General features: G+C 51.3%; 1 protein-coding gene across 1 annotated transcript in view; it reads right to left on the bottom strand.

The window, feature by feature from the left end:
* Nucleotides 1–531: 531 nt before the first annotated feature.
* The window catches only part of CALN1 (calneuron 1), a 120,041-nt gene continuing 102,668 nt past the window's right edge, over nt 532–17,904 (bottom strand). The window contains exons 4-5 of the mRNA XM_058817856.1: nt 12,880–13,033; nt 532–4,551 (exon numbers count right to left, since the gene is read on the bottom strand). Coding sequence (XP_058673839.1) covers nt 4,424–4,551; nt 12,880–13,033 — 282 coding nt within the window. The 3' untranslated portion in view covers nt 532–4,423. The remainder of the gene's footprint in view (nt 4,552–12,879; nt 13,034–17,904) is intronic.

Raw genomic sequence — 17,904 nt, 5'->3', positions numbered from 1 at the left:
ATAACCGGGATGGAATCTCTCACATGAACTGGATTTCACCCAGAAATTCAGCCTGGCTCACCGGGGAGCAGGGACAGGAGCTGGGGGTGCTCCTCCCTCCCACCCTCCTGCTCACCCTGGGCCTGGGCTCTGTGATCACTGTCCCAGGTGCTGGCAGTGACTGGGGGATATGGGGGTGCCCATCAAGCAGGAAGGAGAATTATTTTGTGAACTCTCTCTAACTCCCTGTTACCTCCCACAGCATGAGGACCAGAGTCCTAACAAAGCCAAGACTTCCAATTTAAATCTTGCAATTATGTTGACGTTGGTTCTGATCAGAAATTCCTCCTCAGTGGTGCATTCGTGGAGGGGCCAGGCTCCCGTGGGTGGCACGAGAGGTGACACCTCCCAGGTGTCACTGGCTCTCCTGGGCCACCAGCACCACAATCATGGAATATCCTGAGTTGGAAGGGACCGACAAGGACCTCAAGTCCAGCTCCTGGCAGTGCACGGGACAAAGCCACTGCACCTGCCCTGCCTGGAACTCCCCAGCTGTGGTTTTCTCATGGCTGCCCTGAAGGAATGGCTTTGGCTCTGACAGGTGAGCAGTGTTCCTTCAGCAGCTTTTGCTGGAATTCACTTCCCTCCAAATTATTTCAGCATTGGTGAGGCTGCTGTTCCTTCTGCTGGCTTCTCCAGGAGCACGGATCAGGATCACTGCTGAAGCCAGTGGCTGAAGCCAAGGTCAATGGTGATCAGGGGTGCAGGAGCAGGAACCCAAATCCTTCCCACCAGAGCTTGATCCCCACATGGAGAACCTTCCCAAAGAGTCCTCAGCCAGCCCAGGACAGGCAGTGCTCAGGCTGAGAGGATTTCACTCCCTCCTGAGTTAAACCAAAGCCTCTCTCGGTCTGAAATAATCACGTCCCTTTTGAAGCCTTCCCTGCACGTCAATCCCCTTAATTGCACACAGCTCTTTGTGGCCAAGCCAACAGAGTTGCTCTCAAATTCCTAATAATTTCCTAATCCATGAAAAGCCCCTGTCCCAGTGCTGGGAGCTGTTTGCCCATCCCTGGCAGTCTGGGATCATGTGTGCTCTGCCACGGTGGCACCCATGTCACGAACAGCCAGCGTTGCCATGGCAATCTCCTGTTCCTCCAGAACTGCAGGGCTGAAAAGACACTTCAATCCTCCTGGAACTGGCAAGAGCAGAAGTTTAGAGCTTTTTCTGACAGCTCTGCTGCAGTCTGGGTATTTTTTAAAGTATGTTAATTAGCACTTAAATAAGGTTTTTTTTTCCTTAAAGTATGGGATGTGGGGTTTTTATTTTTATGTCTTTGATTCTTCTGCTTTCTCCCCCCTCAGCTTTTGCCATCAGGTTCCAATCAGAATTTTACTGCTCTATTTTTACCTCCTGTCTGTAAAAGCAGCAAAAAGCCCTATTTTTCCCCTCTTGTGTAGAAGGAAAAAAAAAAAAAATAAAGAGATAAATGGATGTTACATAAATGGAGCCAGGGAGGGAGGTAGGAGACATTCAGTGCTGCTGGATGGGAAGGTTGTGGGGAAGGAAAGGATGGAATAGCTTGGCCTGATCCATCCTGCATTGCCAGGAGCCACTGATTAAAGAAGGGATCTCTTCACAACGCCTGGGGATGGAGGAAGGCTGCTCTAGGAAGGGAAAGGAGACCTCTGGCAAGACATGACCCTGATTCATAATGGAAAAGTGAGGCTCCCTACAGAAAAAATCACACCCCAAAGCCCCAAAAATCCTGTACCCAGTAAAATCAGTGGGGAGTTGTGCAATGAACTCTACTGACACCAGGCTATGGCTTTTACCAATATATTCATTATAGGTTTGGCTTTACAAATGGAGCTGGGAGGGGAAGGGTTGGGCTGGAGAATGGCTCTATTTACAAAGGTCTATGGGGCATGCAGGAGGCAATTCTGGAGCATTCCAGAAAGCTTCAAGGAATGCAGACAATCCTTGTGCATGAGGTGCTGCTGCGCCTGGAGTCTGCTGGGGGTTTGTGGCACATGGGTGAGGAAATGTGGGGAAATGCCTGGTTTGGGGTTGTGAGTTTGGGGTTGTGGGTTTGGGGTTGTGGGTTTGGGGTTGAGGGTTTGGGCTCAGTGGAGGCACTGCTCCACCCTGTGTGCTCCCCCATCCCTCCCCTCCACCTCCATCTGCCCATGCTCACTGCAGCACAATCCCAGGGACAAAATGAGTATTCCTTGGTGGCAAGGAACATTTAGACTTTTTTCTCACAGCTGCCACCTTTCCACAGAGCCCTGAGACCTAAAAGTAGGGATGAGTTTCCTCAAAATGATCTCCAAGTTCATTATCTGCAATGCTCAGCACAGAAAATGTGTCTGGGCTCCCCAGTACTGAGAATCCCACACCAGAATATCCCACAGATATTCTGGTGCTGCCCTGTAGCAAATGGAAATCTCTCTGTCTTCTGAGAGACAGAATCATTTTTTCAATGGAATATTCTGCAGTTCACCTCTATTGGTCACAGCAGAACAGAAATGCAGGAATTATGTGTTTGGGAAAGGCAGAATAAACCAACTCAGCTGCTGTGGAAAAGGTGTTGTCTTTAGGATGGAGAGGACACCAGGAAAATGGCAGGAAAAGGTGGAGGTGGGACACTGAGACACTTAAAAGTGACATGAGTTTAAAGGGGTGGTGGGAGACAGGACAAGGAACATCAGATTTTTAAATTAGGCTGCTAAAAATACAGGTAAATGTCACTCAGAGTGGTAGAAAAGAAAGAGCTGGAATGAGTGTTGGGGATGGATCCAGTGTAAGTCAGTGGCTGCAGGGTGGGATGAGGGAGGCTGGGGCTGTGCAAGCCCTGGGGAAACCATCCTGCCCCTCCTGTGGCACAGGGAACAGTCACCTCCACTCCAGGAGCAACATCTCAGGGGTCCTGGGTGTGCCTGGAGCTCTCCCAGCACAGCCACCCCACTCCAGCACCTGAGTGCCTCCATGCAACTGCCTTGGAGCACTCCATGATCACCAGCTGGGATCTCCCAGGAGGGCAGGAGATCATTTCTGTCCTGGTGTGGCACCCAGGGGCATAGTTCATCCAAAGGGAAATGCGTGGATTCGTGTCAAGTTTCAAAGGAAAAACACCTTCCCAAGTCCAACTGGCTGCTTGCACTTCCCCTGTGGTGTCCCTGCTCTGCTCCATTCCATCTTCTCCTTGCTGCTCCCTAAAATGTATTCCAGGAAAACCACCCAAGGCTCCCCAGACCTGGAAGTCTGACACACTCCAAGCACACAGGGTGGGCTCAGGTTGGGCTCCTTCTTCTCCTGCAGAGCTCAGCTTTTCCAATGGCCCCCATCGGAGCCTGCCATGGGATGGGTTGGTGGGATGGATCCTGGGAAGGAATGGAGAAGTTGGCTGGTCAAATCAACACTTTATCATGTGGGAGAAAATAAAACCTCCTCCACAGGATGATGTTCACCATGGAGGTTTCACTGCAGATCATAACCAGGCCGCATGAAACAGAATAAATCAAAATTGTGCAGGCAAGGAAAGGAGAGGAAAGCTCAGGAAGAGCTTCCCTCAGGATTTTCACCTGGGAAAAAATTCTTGAAGACCAATAAAGAAGAAGGGTAAAACTGCTGGAGAGGAAATGTTGAATATGCAGAGAGGCCAGAGGAGAGGGAGTTTTAGCTGGCGCTGGTGGTGGCAGAGTCCCTTGGAAGACTTTGCACAAGTTCAGCAATGCCCAGGTGGGAAAACAAGGGGTGCTCCTCAAGCCCTGATTCACAGTCGGAAAAAAACATCCAACAGACTCCTGCTACCCCACAGTCTCGTGTCAAAGGTGGAGTTGATGAAGCAAAAAATAGACATTTTGTATGGTGCTGGCAAATTCTCTCCTTTTTTCCTCAGAAAATACTGTACAAGGATGCTCTAGCTCCCCTCTAATGCCGTAAACTCCATGGCATGGTCATAAGGGAAAAGGAAAGTGAAGCTGGAACACGTGGAACAAAAGGAACAGGACTTGCTTGTGGCAATGCTACGATGAACTTCCTGGGAACGCGGGCCCGGCAGGAGCTGCGTGGGACAGTCACTGGGCCCTGGGTCAGGACCAGTCACGAGGCTGGGCCTCCTCCCACCCGCAGAGCGCCGGATCCAAGCGTCCTCCGCGCTGCCATTGCTGTTTCGAAGCAATAATTCGGGACTCCTGGATGTGGGATTATTGCATTAGGAAACAAAACCTTTAAAGCATTAGAACAGCCCTTTGATGTCCCTGCCAAAAGGATGTGGTTGGTTCACAGGACACACTGCTGGCTCCGGCTCCCGCCGCAGGCGCCGGCTGTGCCCGCGTGTCGGTGCCGTGGGATCGGGGCGGGAGCTCTCCCGGGTGCGCATGCATGGCGGCCATCCCGTGCCAGGACCACTCCGAGCCGAGCCGAGCCGAGCCGTGCCAGCTACTCCATGCCACTGCGCAGGATCTGGTTGGCCGCGATCAGCATCACGCTGATGATGAAGGCCATGGCGAAGGCGCAGATGAGGCTCTTGCGCACGCACGTCTGGCGGTTCTGCTTCTGGGCGTGCACTGCGGGGACAAAAGCGGCGTCACACAGGGCAGGGCATTGGTACATGCTCTTTCTGAGCTAGGTCTCACAACCTTTTGGACATTTATGTCACAATTAAGATAGCTTAGCTAGCTTAGAAGGCATAAAAATAGCAGGATGGCTTCTGTGGTAGTGTTGGAAACAGAAAAGTTTTAATAAAAGGCAAAATAACAAAAGGTTGTTTATGTTTTTTTACTCCAACAATTTTGTTATATACTCCAACAACCATACCACTCTCCATTAAAATAAATAACTGCCCTAGCTGTAACAGCCCTAGGCATCGCTTTAGCCCTAGAAATCTCAAAAAGAGCCCAAACATCCTCACAAAACAAACCCCTCTCTCAAACTTCTCCACATCCCTAGGGTACTTTAACCCTTTAATCCACCACCTAAGCATAACTAACTTCCTCAACAGAGGACAAAACATTGCCTCTCACCTAATTTTTCTTCTTTATAGAGAAAACTTGAGCTAGGTGCAAGAGGTTCTTGCTTTTGGTAAAATACCCCACAAAAGCAATTTGTTTTTTCTTTCTTTTCTTTTTCTAGTAAATTGCTTAGGCAGGATTTTTGGCTTCTGTTCAAGTGGCTATGTTTAAGTTTGAGGTGAAGTTTTTCACATCTTATGTCTTTTTACTTAATTGAGGAGAGAAACTTCTGGGCTTTTATCCTTTTTTAAGGAGACAAAGGATAGTTTGGTCACTCTGTCAACAGGAGGCACATTCCTACAGGAGTTCTGTTCTCTCCTGGAGCAGCTCGGGAACCCTCCTGTTCTCACTGTCACCTCTGCCTGCTGGGACATTCCCAAACAACACACCCAGCCCTGCAGGACTTCCAAACCAGCCCATCCCCATCCTTCCCAACCCTTCAGGAACTCCTTTTCCTCATCATGGCTTTTGATCCCTTTAAATGCTCACAGACACATTTGGGGTTAGCTGTGTATTTCTTTTAAGCTCTTTGTGAAGTTGGAATCACAGCATAGGTTGGGCTGTGTTAGGTTGGGTTGGATTGGGTTGGGTTGAGTTGGGTTGGATTGGATTGGATTGGATTGGATTGGATTGGATTGGATTGGATTGGGCTGGGTTAGGTTGGGTTGGGTTGGGTTGGGTTGGAAGTGACCTTAAACCTCATCTTTGTCCAATGAGCAGGGACACCTTCCACTATCCCAGGGTGCTCCAAGCCCTGTCCAACCTGGCCTTGGGCACCGCCAGGGATCCAGGGGCAGCCCCAGCTGCTCTGAGCACCCTGTGCCAGGGCCTGCCCACCATCCTTCCCACTCTCTGACCTAAACCTCCTCTCTTTCAGTTTGAACTAAGTTGTTTCTAAAGTTCTTTAATAGCAATTATCAACCTTGTGTGAATCCCTCCAACTCACCCAGGTCAACTGGGAATGAGTGGAAAATCAAGGAGTGCTCCCTGATGACACTCAGGCCCCCACTGTGACAATTCCCAGGAGCATCCATGGCACATGAGTCACTTTTCCAAACTTTTTTGGTTTTAGGTTTTCTGTGCTTAAGCCAAATCAGATTTATTAAGAACCTTTCCAAGTGAATGCTTGCAGAATAATTGTCAAAAGAAATGAGAGCAGCAATTAAAAAGCAGATAGAGTTGGGATTTTTAGCACTCATTTTATTTAATTTTACTTTTTGCCAAGCTTGTCAGCGAGAATTCGTGCTGCGACTTAATAAAGCCAGTTCGTGACTCTCTCCTGGCCTCTCCACATCTGAATGTCAGAGCCACGGGTGCTGTTGGGGCACTGTGGAGATTTGTTTGCAAAGGCCTTGAAGGTTCCCCCAGGTGATGGCTTCAAGAGCCCAATTATCACCCCAGAACCACCACCATGGTCACCACTAAACCATCTCCTAAGTGCCACATCCACACTTCTTGGACATTTCCAGGGATGGGGATTCCACCATTGTTGGACAACTCTTTCAGTGAGGAAATTGTTCCTATTTTTTCATCTAAACCTCCCCTGGCCCAGCCTGAGGCCGTTCCCTCTGCTCCTGTCCCTGTTCCCTGGAGCACAGCCCGACCCCCCGGCTGTGCCCTCCTGTCAGGAGCTGTGCAGAGCCACAAGGGCCCCCTGAGCCTCCTTTGCTCCAGGCTGAGCCCCTGCCCAGCTCCCTCAGCTGCTCCTGGGGCTCCAGGCCCTTCCCAGCTCCATTCCCTTCTCTGGACAATCTCCAGCCCTTGGGGTCTGCATTGTCCTGAGGGGCCCAGGGCTGTCCCCAGGGTTTGAGGTGGGACCTCAGCAGTGCCAGCACAGGGGACAAGCCTTGCTCTGGTCCTGGCACAGCCCAGGTGCCATTGACCTTTTTGGCCACCCGGGCACACCTGGGCTCACGTCCAGCCACTGGCACCAGCACTCCCAAGGCCTTTCCAATCTGTCCAGCTCCTCTGTCCCAGCCTGGAGTGCTCCATGGGACATTCTGCTCCTGTTGTGCCCCATGGAACAAGTGCAGGACCTGGCACTTGGCCTGTGCAGGTCAGTCAGGGACAGCCAGGAAATCATCCCACCCAGGATGGAGAGCCCTGCCTGCCTGCTCTGGACCTTACTTTGCCCTGAGAAGGGATGTCCCTGTCACCTTCTCCTCATGGATGGGTTTGTGATGATGGGAAACTTTCAGATGGTTGACAACAACTCCAAAGCAAACCTAAAATGCAGCCAAGGACAGGCTCCAGGTGCCCATGTTTAGAAAGCTGGAAAGGAGAATATTTTTAGAATTTGTGGAAAATCCCCTTGTTCTGATGCAGCCTTGAACCTCATGGCACAGAGAGCCCTGGATGCCAGGTTTGAATCCCAGTTTTTTCCCCCATCACCTCCTCTGGCTAGTGCTCAGCAGTGCCTGTGCCCCAGTCCCAGCTGCCAGTGGCCCCAGCTCAGTGCTAGGGGCACAGAGCCCTCCTTGGGAAGGGTTGGAGCCATCCTGCCCCAGGCAGGGAATGTGAGTGAGGCCTGGCTGTGTTCTGGGCAGGGAATGAGATCCCCCCTGCCAGCAGCTCTCCCAAATTCCTCAGTCTCTGCTTGCACTGCTCTGCTCCAGGATTCCTTCTCTGGCTTTTATAACCCACACAGGATCAGTGCTGTGGCTCCCTGGCTTTGTGCACGGTGCCCTGGTGCTTTGGAAAGCTCATTCCTGCCCAGCTGTAGTTGTTTGTTTTTTTTTTTAATGTATTTTCTATTATTTCTGTACTTTGAAAGCACTCTCAGGCAGCAGAGAAATCACTGCCAGCACCAGCATTGCTGTCAGGGTGGGGCTGGTGATGGGAACAGCAGCCTGAGGCTGGCCAAGGGTTTATTGGGATAACAAACTCACCTCTCCAGAGGAAAAGAGTAAAATATGCTCGGTGTTTTTGCAGAAATGTCCCTGAACTGAACAACTTCTCCAGGGTTCTGTTATACAACAGAGCCTGAAGGCAGCAGGATGCAGGGAAGTCCCATTTACTGCTCTTTGCCCACTAAAGGGACACCAACCATCCAAATTACCTACAAATAACCCCGGGGGAATGGGGAATGTCAGCCCAGCCATTCCTCTCGCTGTTGTTTGGGAATGACTCCAGGAAGGAGATGGATATCAGCACTGCCCTGCTCCCTGGAAATCCACAGGGAGGCAGAGGAGCTGGAACTCCTGATGCCCTGATTCCTGGAATTCTTCCCTACAACATGAAGTTCCATTTAACCAGCCCTGCTTACTGGGGAGGGCATGCCCTCAGTTCTCTCCTTTCTCTAATCCATCATCTCTGAGCACAGAATCTGCTTTTCCTGCTGGTTTCCCACAGCTGGCATTGTCCCAGGGCTGGATGCCAACATTTGGGTGCCACTGGGAGCTTTTGCCACCCAAGGGACACACCAGGGGTTAGATGTGGTTCATGGGACATGGGCAGAGCCTGAGGCTCCTCTGGAGAAATCCTCAACCCTTTTAGGGGGAAGAGCAACCCAGAGGTTTCCAACATCCATCAGAGCTCTCGAGGCAAAGGCAAATCAAGGCTGGGCCATTCTTCATTTTCTCAACAGTCCCAGGACAGGCTGGGGAGGAGAACTTGTCCACTGGCACAGACCACAGCCCCCAGGACTCCTCAAGGAGCTGGGGCTAATGGGCCAGGCTGTTTCCAGGTCACCCTGCCCACGGTGGGTCTGGGATGTGCTCCCAGCACTGGGAGCCTTCTCTCCTGCAGGAGAACAGCTCCTCACAAGGACAGCAGCAGTGTATTTATAGAGGCCTGTCCCAGCCCTGCCACAGGTGAGTGATGGTGCCTTGCTCAGGCTGCCTGGAGTTATTTTTGGTTTAACAAGTCAGTTTGTCATCCCCAAACTGAGCTGAGCAGGACAGGGGGGCAGGGAGGAGCTGCTGGCTGCATCCCATGGATGTGAGGGTCATGGCTGAGGGTGGCACCCCCTGGCAGTCCTGTAACCACTGACACTGCTGTGCCACCAGCTCTGTGCCCTGAGTGCTGGATCAAGGGAACTGCCAGGAAAAGGCAGCCGGGCTGTAAATCTTTGGGAGCTGCAAACTGTCCTTTGCCCGTGTCCCAGGAAATCACACAGCCTTCACTGTCCTGCCCTGAGTGCTGATAAAAACAGAGATAAAGCTGAGGACAGAACTGTGCCTCTGCCCTGGGCATGTCCTTCCCCTGCAAATGACTGCAGTGTTCAGAGGGAGCTGAGGAAATCCTGGCCTTGGCCCTGACTGTAATACAAATATTGTATTTGGGGTAAGCTGTGTGCTGAGAGGTGCAGGGTCTGCCATTCACAGTGATACTGAAGAAGATTTCATGGTCATCAAGACCTTATTATCTCATTATTCCATAATTGTATGACAGAAATTTCATGGCTTTGTACTGATGGTGATATTACCTGTGCAACACTCTTCAGCACCTGAGCCAGCTCACTCAGGTATGAAGAAGGGGAATGTCCAGGTGTGGAAAATGGGGATGTTCAGATGTGGAAAACGGGGGCATCCAGGTGTGGGAAATGGGAATGTCCAGGTGTGGAGAAGGGGAATGTCCAGGTATGGAAAACAGGGGTGTCCAGGTATGGAAAACAGGAATGTCCAGGTGTGGAGAAGGGGAATGTCCAGGTACGGAAAACAGGGGTGTCCAGGTATGGAAAACAGGAATGTCCAGGTGTGGAGAAGGGGAATGTCCAGGTGTGAAAAACAGGGGTGTCCAGGTGTGGAAAATGGGGATGTCCAGGGGTGGAAAACGGGAATGTCCAGGTGTGAGAAATGGGGAATGTCCAGGTGTGGAAAATGGGGATGTCCAGGTGTGAGAAATGGGGAATGTCCAGGTGTGGAAAATGGGGATGTCCAGGTGTGGAAAACAGGGGTTTTCCAGATGTGGAGAAGAGGAATGTCCAGGTGTGGAGAAGGGGGATGTCTCTGCCCACAGAAGGAGAAGGGTTTGGGGCTGGTCTGGGATCCAAGAACACCCCCAGAGGTGACACTGAGTGAGGATCCCCCTTTCACCAAGCTGCTCCTGTGTCTCTGCTGTGTTTCCTCCCTTAGGAGACCCCCAAATCTCTGTGAGAACCACTGGGGCTCATCTTGGCTTCATTCCTCCCAGAATTAAAGGCCCTTTCAGTGGGGTGGATGGTACTTTAAATACGGATGGGAGTTGAAAGAAATATTTGAATTGCTGGAATTGAACTAAGAAAGGGAGTTCTTTTAGGGCAATTCATCTCATCCCAAGGTGGCACCTAAATTAAACTCAAAGAATTCCACCCAAAAAGCATCTCCTTCAGTGCACTAATTGGAAGTGAGTGACCCCAGGGACAGCTGTCCCTTAGTGCCACAATCCATGCCATGTAATTCCTGTAGGGATGCTGGTGTTTGAGAGCTGGGAGCTCTGGGGGTCATTCCTGGCAGCCTGGAGAGCTGCAGGGACACAACCTGTCCTCTCCTGGCAGAAATGCTCCTGTCAGAGCTGTCAGACCAGAGCTGTCCCCTTCCACTGGGACCTGGAGCAAAACTTTGCCCCATTGTTGATGGTTCAGCTGATCTTTATTTCCTGCTGGATTTGTGTGTGTTCCCAACATCTAAAAAAGGGTCTGTTTTGCTTCTAGGTTCTGCCTGGCACCAGCAATGCCAAAACATCCCACAAGAAAAGCTGTTCCTGCTGCACTTTTGGAAACTGGAGCTTCCAAAATGAGACGCTGAGCATTAGGAACCCAGGTTTTTTCTGGGATGGCTCAGCCAAGCTCCCAAAACTCTGCAGCAGTGACAGCTGGCTCCTGTCCCCAGGGATCAGCAGGTCAGTGGGCACCAAGAGCTCCAGGCAAGGAAGAAACATCTCTTCCTCTGCACTCTTCTCCAAGAGGAACACAAAAATTGTGGCTTGGCCTGATTCAGGGAGTGCTGCTGCTGATGCCTCCCTCCTGCAGGGTTTTTAAAATTCAGCTCTGCTCCTCCAGCTTCTCTGCCCTGTTTAGTAGAGGTGAGGGTGAGAATGGAGCTGCTGCACCCCATTCATTAGCCAGGCCAAAGACTGGGCTGTATTTTCATCCTTTGCTCTTTGTCTCTGCCTGGTGCCCTTTCTGAGCTGTTTGACCCCACAGAATGTCAGAATTCCCCCCAAAATGGTCTAAAGTGGGATTGCTGGGTAGGACACACAGTGGCTCCACTAGGGCACAAACTCTGAGCTTCTCTGTTCCACTTCCCTGGGCTCTTCTGCTCTTGAGATGATTTCATGGAATCACAGATCAGTTTGGGTTGGAAGAGAACTTAAAAACCATCCCATTCCTTGGGTAGGGACTCCTTCCACTGTCCCAGGCTGCTCCAAGCCTGTCCAGCCTGGCCTTGGGCACTGCCACAGGCTGAACAACCAGGATCTCTTTGGTTGCTCTCAGCAGCAACACTTCAGAGCCGTGTGAGTTCCTCTGGCCAAGGAAATGAAAATGCTTCTGCTGAGGTGGCTTAAAATGGGGAATGTCCTTGCCAGTGTCAGCCCTGTCCAAGTGGAAGATTTACTGCAGATCCCAGTTCTGATCCCAACTCCTGAAGGAACCAGAAGCCCCAAACCAGACCAGCCCCAAACCCTTCTGATCCCCTGAGGCTCTGCTGAAAGAAGGAAATGTTTCCTTTCCCTGGGTGCCTCCAAGCACTGCTCAGCCCTTGGCTTTGCAGAGCTCCTCCTGTGCTCAGAGGAGCTGTCCCGGCTGGGGCAGGTCCTGGCAGCTCAGAGCTAAAGGTCCCCAGGGCAGCAGAGCACGGACCTCTGCTCACTGCTGGTGCTACAGTGCAGGAGAAGACTCGTCCCAGCTCCTCCCTGGGAGCTTTTTTGGGATCTCAGCAGAAAACTGGAGAAGCCCAACACAGCTTGGTAGGGCCTGCCAGTGCCAAGAAAGTCATTCCACGGTAGGATGAGGGAAATGAAGGTGTTTCTGTAGGGAAATTCAGCCTGGCTTAGGCACTGACCTCTGCCTGCATCCCAGCAGAGAGAGGGGAAGCCCCCAGTGCTTCATCCCTGTGCCTGGAAAAGGATCAGCTTTGCTGAGAGACAGAAGAAGTCTGAGGGCAGCTCTTGAGCTCTCTGGGTGTCCAAAACAACTCCGTGCCACCCCCAGGCACCCCTGTCCCAGATCAGAGGGAGTTTTAGAGTGTTCCAGATTGCAATGCAAGTTGTTTTCCATTACCATCTGTATGGCAGATTACCTTTGTCAAGTGGGCAGTTTGCCTTATCTCTCTCTTTGAGTGACCACATTTACACCTCCCTCCAGAGGGGACAGCTGCTGATAACAGCTACTGAATGTCCCTGCATGGCTGATAAGAACTACAGCATCCCATTGGGAGGTGTGAGCCCAGAAGGAGGAGCCAAGCATTCCTACCCAGATATAATCCAGAGGTTTTGAGACACCAGCACGGCTTCTCCACTGGATTCCCCAGAGGAACAGCAGCTGCCTCTTCTTCCACTGGATCTTCAGAGGAAGAATCCATCCTTCTCTACAGGATCCCTGCTCCAGCAGAACCACCCCTGACACTGCAGGAGGGCTGAGCCACAATTCCAATGGGACTGCTGCCAACACCCTGACCCACAGGGTGTCAGGTTGGGTTCTGACTCTGGCAGTGTTGTTCTAGTGTATGCATTGTTTATTTTATCCTTTTATTTTTCTTCCCTATTAAAGAACTGTTATTTCCTACTCCCATATTTTTGCCTGTGAGTCCCTTAATTTAAAATTTATACCAGCTCAGAGGGGTGGGGAGGGTTTACATTCTCCATTTCAGGGAGGCTCCTGCCTTCCTCAGCAGACTCGTGTCTTTCCAAACCAAGACATAGAGACACAGGAAAATTGAGAAGGACCCCAGGACTCTCTCTCACCTTCAAACTCTGTCTGGCAGTTGCCAGAGTTCTCGTTCAAGCTCTCCTCCTCGTTGATGATGATGTTCTCGATGTCCTTCATGGTGAGGTGGTCGCGGAAGGCGTGGTACAGGATGTGCTTCAGCTCCTCCAGCGTTATCCTCTGCATGTCAAACTGTGGGAGACAGCCCAGTTAACCCAGGGATGGGCTCCCAGGAGAGCAGGCCTAGAACAAGGCTACAATTCCCAGCTTGTGTTTATCAGCCTCATTTCAGCACCTCAGGTGGGTTTGTGCTCTTTGGGGCTGGTTTCACTCCAACAGTTGATGCTGTAAATGGGTCTTGGCACTGGTGGAGCAGCAGAGAAACCCAGAAACCCAGCCCAGGGATGGAGAGGCAGCAATCCAGTCCATCCCAACAAAGAGAAAACCCTCAGGGATCCCCCTGGTAGCTCTCACACCTCCCATGAGCCACAACCCTGTTTGTGCCCCCTTCTTTACGTTCCTAACCCCCCAGTGGTGCCTGGAGGGAGGAACAAGCAGAGGATCCATTAGGAAGTGCTGTTCTTACACCAACCAAGTGTTAACCCCCCAATTCCTGCTGAATGTGAACATTTTGCCCCAGCAGGACATTGGACATGTGCAGTTTGTGGTAGTAATTAATCTCTGCTCATGGTGCAGCAGAGAGCAGACACACTCTGGCTGCTGTGCAGTGCCAGGGGAGCAGAGGAGTCTCTCTGGGTGTAGGAAAGAGGGATGGAACTGCTCCAAGCCATGGTGAGTTTTCCTGAGTGCTGCAGAAGCTCCTGAAAGTGAGGCCTTGCAGCCCCAGCAGGGCTCATGCACAGCAACCAGGGCCCTCCAGGGCTGCTCCACCCCATTGAGCCACCTCAGGACACCCAGAAAGGCCAAACCTGTTGGGAAGGATGAAGGATGAAAATTTGACAAGAAAGTCTCACAGATATGCATGCATGACAGAAAGATTTTTAAATGTAGAGTCTGATGAAGGAATAGAGATGGAAGCAAGTTTTGATATAGAAGAAAAGAATTGCTGAGCCAGTCTCACTGGATAACCAAGGAGGCAAAGGGTGTGTTAGTTAGAAGGGGTTTTTATGCCTTAGAGCAAAGGATAAACACACCCCAAACAAGAAGATGTTTTTACCAAGCAGAAAGAGAGCACAGGCAAACAAGGCAACAAATGCTGCAAGTAGAGAAAAGGTCTCAGAATTTTCCACTGCAAGAAAACTGAGAAACAACTTCTAGCTTCAACTGTAATGTACTGACTTTTAGTGATTGGAGAACAGTGACATGAATATGGAAATTACAGTACTTATGATGGGCTATAGATAAAAGTTAAGGTATAGATTGGTTCTGGTGTATGAAGATGCTCAGCAAAGAAAAGTCTATAATGCATTGGAACCAAAACCAAAGGGTCTCCAGGCCTGCCTGCAGCTGGAGCTGACAGCTGTGGGCACAGCTCTGTCACCCACGACCCTGGACTGCTGTGACACCTTGGATGTAATAAACTGCATTTTGTATACAATAACTGCATTTTGTACACAACAAACTGCATTTTGTATACAATAAGCTCCATTTTGAAGAGCTCCCTGGACTCCCACATCTCTCATTCAGGCTCTTACACAAACCCCTCTGGCTCAATGCCCCAATGCCAGCTCCCAGCTCCCTCTGCCCTGGGAGAGTGTGGATGCAGCAGGAAATTCCCATTCCTTCCCCACCTGGGGGAGAACAGGACAGAGCAGGCAGGACAGGACACAGGGAATGGCTCCCACTGCCAGAGGGCAGGGATGGATGGGATATTGGGAATGAGGAATTGTTCCCTGGGAGGGTGGGCAGGCCCTGGCACAGGGTGCCCAGAGCAGCTGGGGCTGCCCCTGGATCCCTGGCAGTGCCCAAGGCCAGGCTGGACAGGGCTGGGAGCAGCCTGGGACAGTGGGAGGGGTCCCTGCCATGGCAGGGGTGGCACTGGGTGGGATTTGAGGTCCCTCCCACCCCCAGTCTTTCTGTGATCCTGATTCCCTGAAGGCAGAAAAGCCAAACCCACAAACTACAGCAAAGCTGAGATTTGTGTTAGCCTTGAGAATCGTCCCTGAGGCAGAACTGGAAGAGAATTCCAGCAGAGGTTGAGCATCAGCCCTGAGGAGGTGGAATGGGGTCACCACAGGCTGAGGGGCTGCTCCTGCAGGCAGGGAGTGCCAGTGGGGATGGAATGATGGGGTTGCCATTGCTGGGGCTCAGTTCCAGGCTGGAGTTTCCCAGGATGAAGACCCCAAGGAATGCAGGAGAGGGTGTTGGGTGGGAATCCTTGGATTCACCCCCATGCAATCAGCAGTGCAGAAACCCTGGGCAGCTTCACTGCCCCCTGCAAACCTCCAGCAACACCCCCAGCACTGCTGCAAGGCAACCAGAGGAATGATCCCAAATTTCCACACCTTCAGTTGCCAGGAGAAACGCTTTTTGTCATGGAACAGGGTGTGAAGAGCACAGCTACTCCCTTTTCAACATTAAAGACAGCAGAGCAGGGCTGGTGAGATTTGTTCATGCACAACAAAGCAGGATGGAAATTGGTGATTAAATCCCAGGGGGATTTGCAGCCCAGCTTTGAACTGGGCACCAAGGAGCCTTTGGTGACAATGGGGTGCTCACTATTTTTAGCTGAATCCCTGAGGAACGAGACAGCAGAAAAACCAAACCCATCAGCCCTGCTGCTCACAGAAATGCTTTCATCTGGACAGAGGCAGAACTTTGGTCCCTGCTGTCCCCTCCCCTGCACATTCCCTGCAGCAGGGTTGGGATGGTGCAGGAAATGAGTGAAGGGAGTTGGGGAAATTGGTGTTTCTGTGGGTGCTGGATAAAACCAGAGGGATGTGTGCAAATCTGCCTGCACACACAGGGATAGATGGGAACATTGCAGGGATAGATTAAGTGAAGTGCACTCATTGTCCTTCATTCACCCCTTGGAGGATGAATGATTTTGCACCTGTGCAATGAGCACGGGTCAGGGAAAACCTCAGGCTGAGCAGCTCAGGAGTGATGAGAATCCCAGGATGGGAGGGGTTGGAAGGAGCTTAAAGCCCATCCAGTGCCACCCCTGCCATGGCAGGGACACCTCCCACTGTCCCAGGCTGCTCCAATGTCGCAGACATCTTTCCATGAAAAATCTTTTCCTTAGGATTTTTCCTCCCGAGAAGCTGGGAGGCCTCAGGAACAAAATGTAAACATTGATTATCTGCTGCTGTGGAATGCAACAGGTGCATCTGGGATTGGTCTCGTGTGGTTGTTTCTAATTAATGGCCAATCACAGTCAGCTGGCTTGGACAGAGAGTCCAAGCCACAAGCCTTTGTCTTTGTTATCATTCCTTTCTATTCTTAGCCAGCCTTCTGATGAAACCTTTTCTTCTATTCTTTTAGTATAGTTTTAATGTAATATATATAATAAAAAAATAAATCAGCCTTCTGAAACATGGAGTCAGATCCTCATCTCTTCCCTCATCCTCAGACCCCGGTGAGCACCATCACACTCCCAGCCCTGTCCAGCCTGGCCTTGGGCACTGCCAGGGATCCAGGGGCAGCCACAGCTGCTCTGGGCACCCTGTGCCAGGGCCTGCCCACCCTCACAGGGAACAATTCCTAATTCCCAACATCCCATCCATGCCTGCCCTCTGGCAGTGGGAGCCATTCCCTGTGTCCTGTCCCCCCAGTTCCTGGTGCAGGGTCCCTCTCTGCGTTCCCCGTGTCCCTCCAGACCCTGGCAGGTGCTGGGATGTCTCCATCACCCTCCTGTTCCCCAGACTGCACAGCCCCAGCTCCCTCAGCCTCTCAGTCTCTGCCATCCTCTCCCTCTCTCCCAGCACTGCCTCTGAAAATTCTCTGCAGATTCTCTGTCCTCATGCCTCTGCTCCAGGCTGGAGCACAAACACAACTGTGGGGATCAGCTCATCCTCCAATTGTGCCAGCAGTAATGACTTGAGGGGTTTGGGGTCTTCCTGTTCCCGTTAAAGTCTGTGTGGAGGGAAGGAATTGTTCTCTTGACAAACGCTCAGCTGCTGCTGCATCTCAAATGTTATGCTAATAGAGAGAGAAATTATCTTTTTAACTTGTTTTGTTGTCATTTGTATCCTTTAGGAGGTGGAACAACCTCAGATGGGATTCAGAATCATCCTCATTGGCTCACAGGAGCTGGGCTTGATCTTTGGGGGTCCCTTCCACCTCAGAAAACTCTGTCAATCTGTCCATTTATGCGGTGATTTTTGGTCTCTGCTTTGCCCTGTGTCACCCTGGCAGAGTGTCCAGGGTGGCTCCAGCTCGGGGCAGGCAGGGACAGGCTCTGCTGGGGCTCCCAAGTCATTCCAATTATCCCTGCTCTCCAAGCCAGCAATTTCCCTGATTCACTTTTCAATTACTCTGGGTTTTATTGTGGTAATGACAGGAACCAGGGAGCAACTCTTAACTTTTATTGACTCTGTGGGGAGGAAAATGGGGACTGTGGCAAGCTGGAAACTTTCTATAGGATTTATAATTAGGGGAAATCAATGGAGCTGCTTGTGAGCTTCAGAATAATTCACTGTGAGCAGTAAAACAAACTGAGCTGAGGCTGCTCCAGGTGCTGCTGTGAATGGAGACCACCAGGACCAGGGTACTCAGCTCCTGAGGGACCCTGAGGCTGGAGGATGCTGTCCCATGAGATATCTGGGAGGGAAACTGGACCTGGTCCAATCCATCCTGTAGCTTCCTTTGTTCTTGACTTAAAATTCCTGAAGGAAATGAATCCCTACCTCAATTCCTTGAGCCTCCCCAACTGAAATTTTCCAAATTTGTGTCTGCCTTGCCTGCAGAGCCCCATTCCCAGGGAGTTCTGTGTCCTCTGCTCTGTGTAGCAATGGCCCAAACGGAAGGGCTTGCTCCTTGAAGGGGTTAAATGCTGGAGCAGCACTCCTGAGCATTTCATATCAGCTCAGCCTTAAAACAAAAGAGTGGGAGGCTCCTCTGCAGCCCCAGGGTGGCCCTGCAGGTGGGTGAGGCCAGGGGAC

Source organism: Ammospiza caudacuta, chromosome 20, assembly GCF_027887145.1.
Source record: "Ammospiza caudacuta isolate bAmmCau1 chromosome 20, bAmmCau1.pri, whole genome shotgun sequence".
In the NCBI taxonomy this organism is placed as follows: domain Eukaryota; kingdom Metazoa; phylum Chordata; class Aves; order Passeriformes; family Passerellidae; genus Ammospiza; species Ammospiza caudacuta.
The sequence above is the reverse complement of the archived record's forward strand: the minus strand, read 5'-3'. Positions and strand labels throughout refer to the sequence as shown.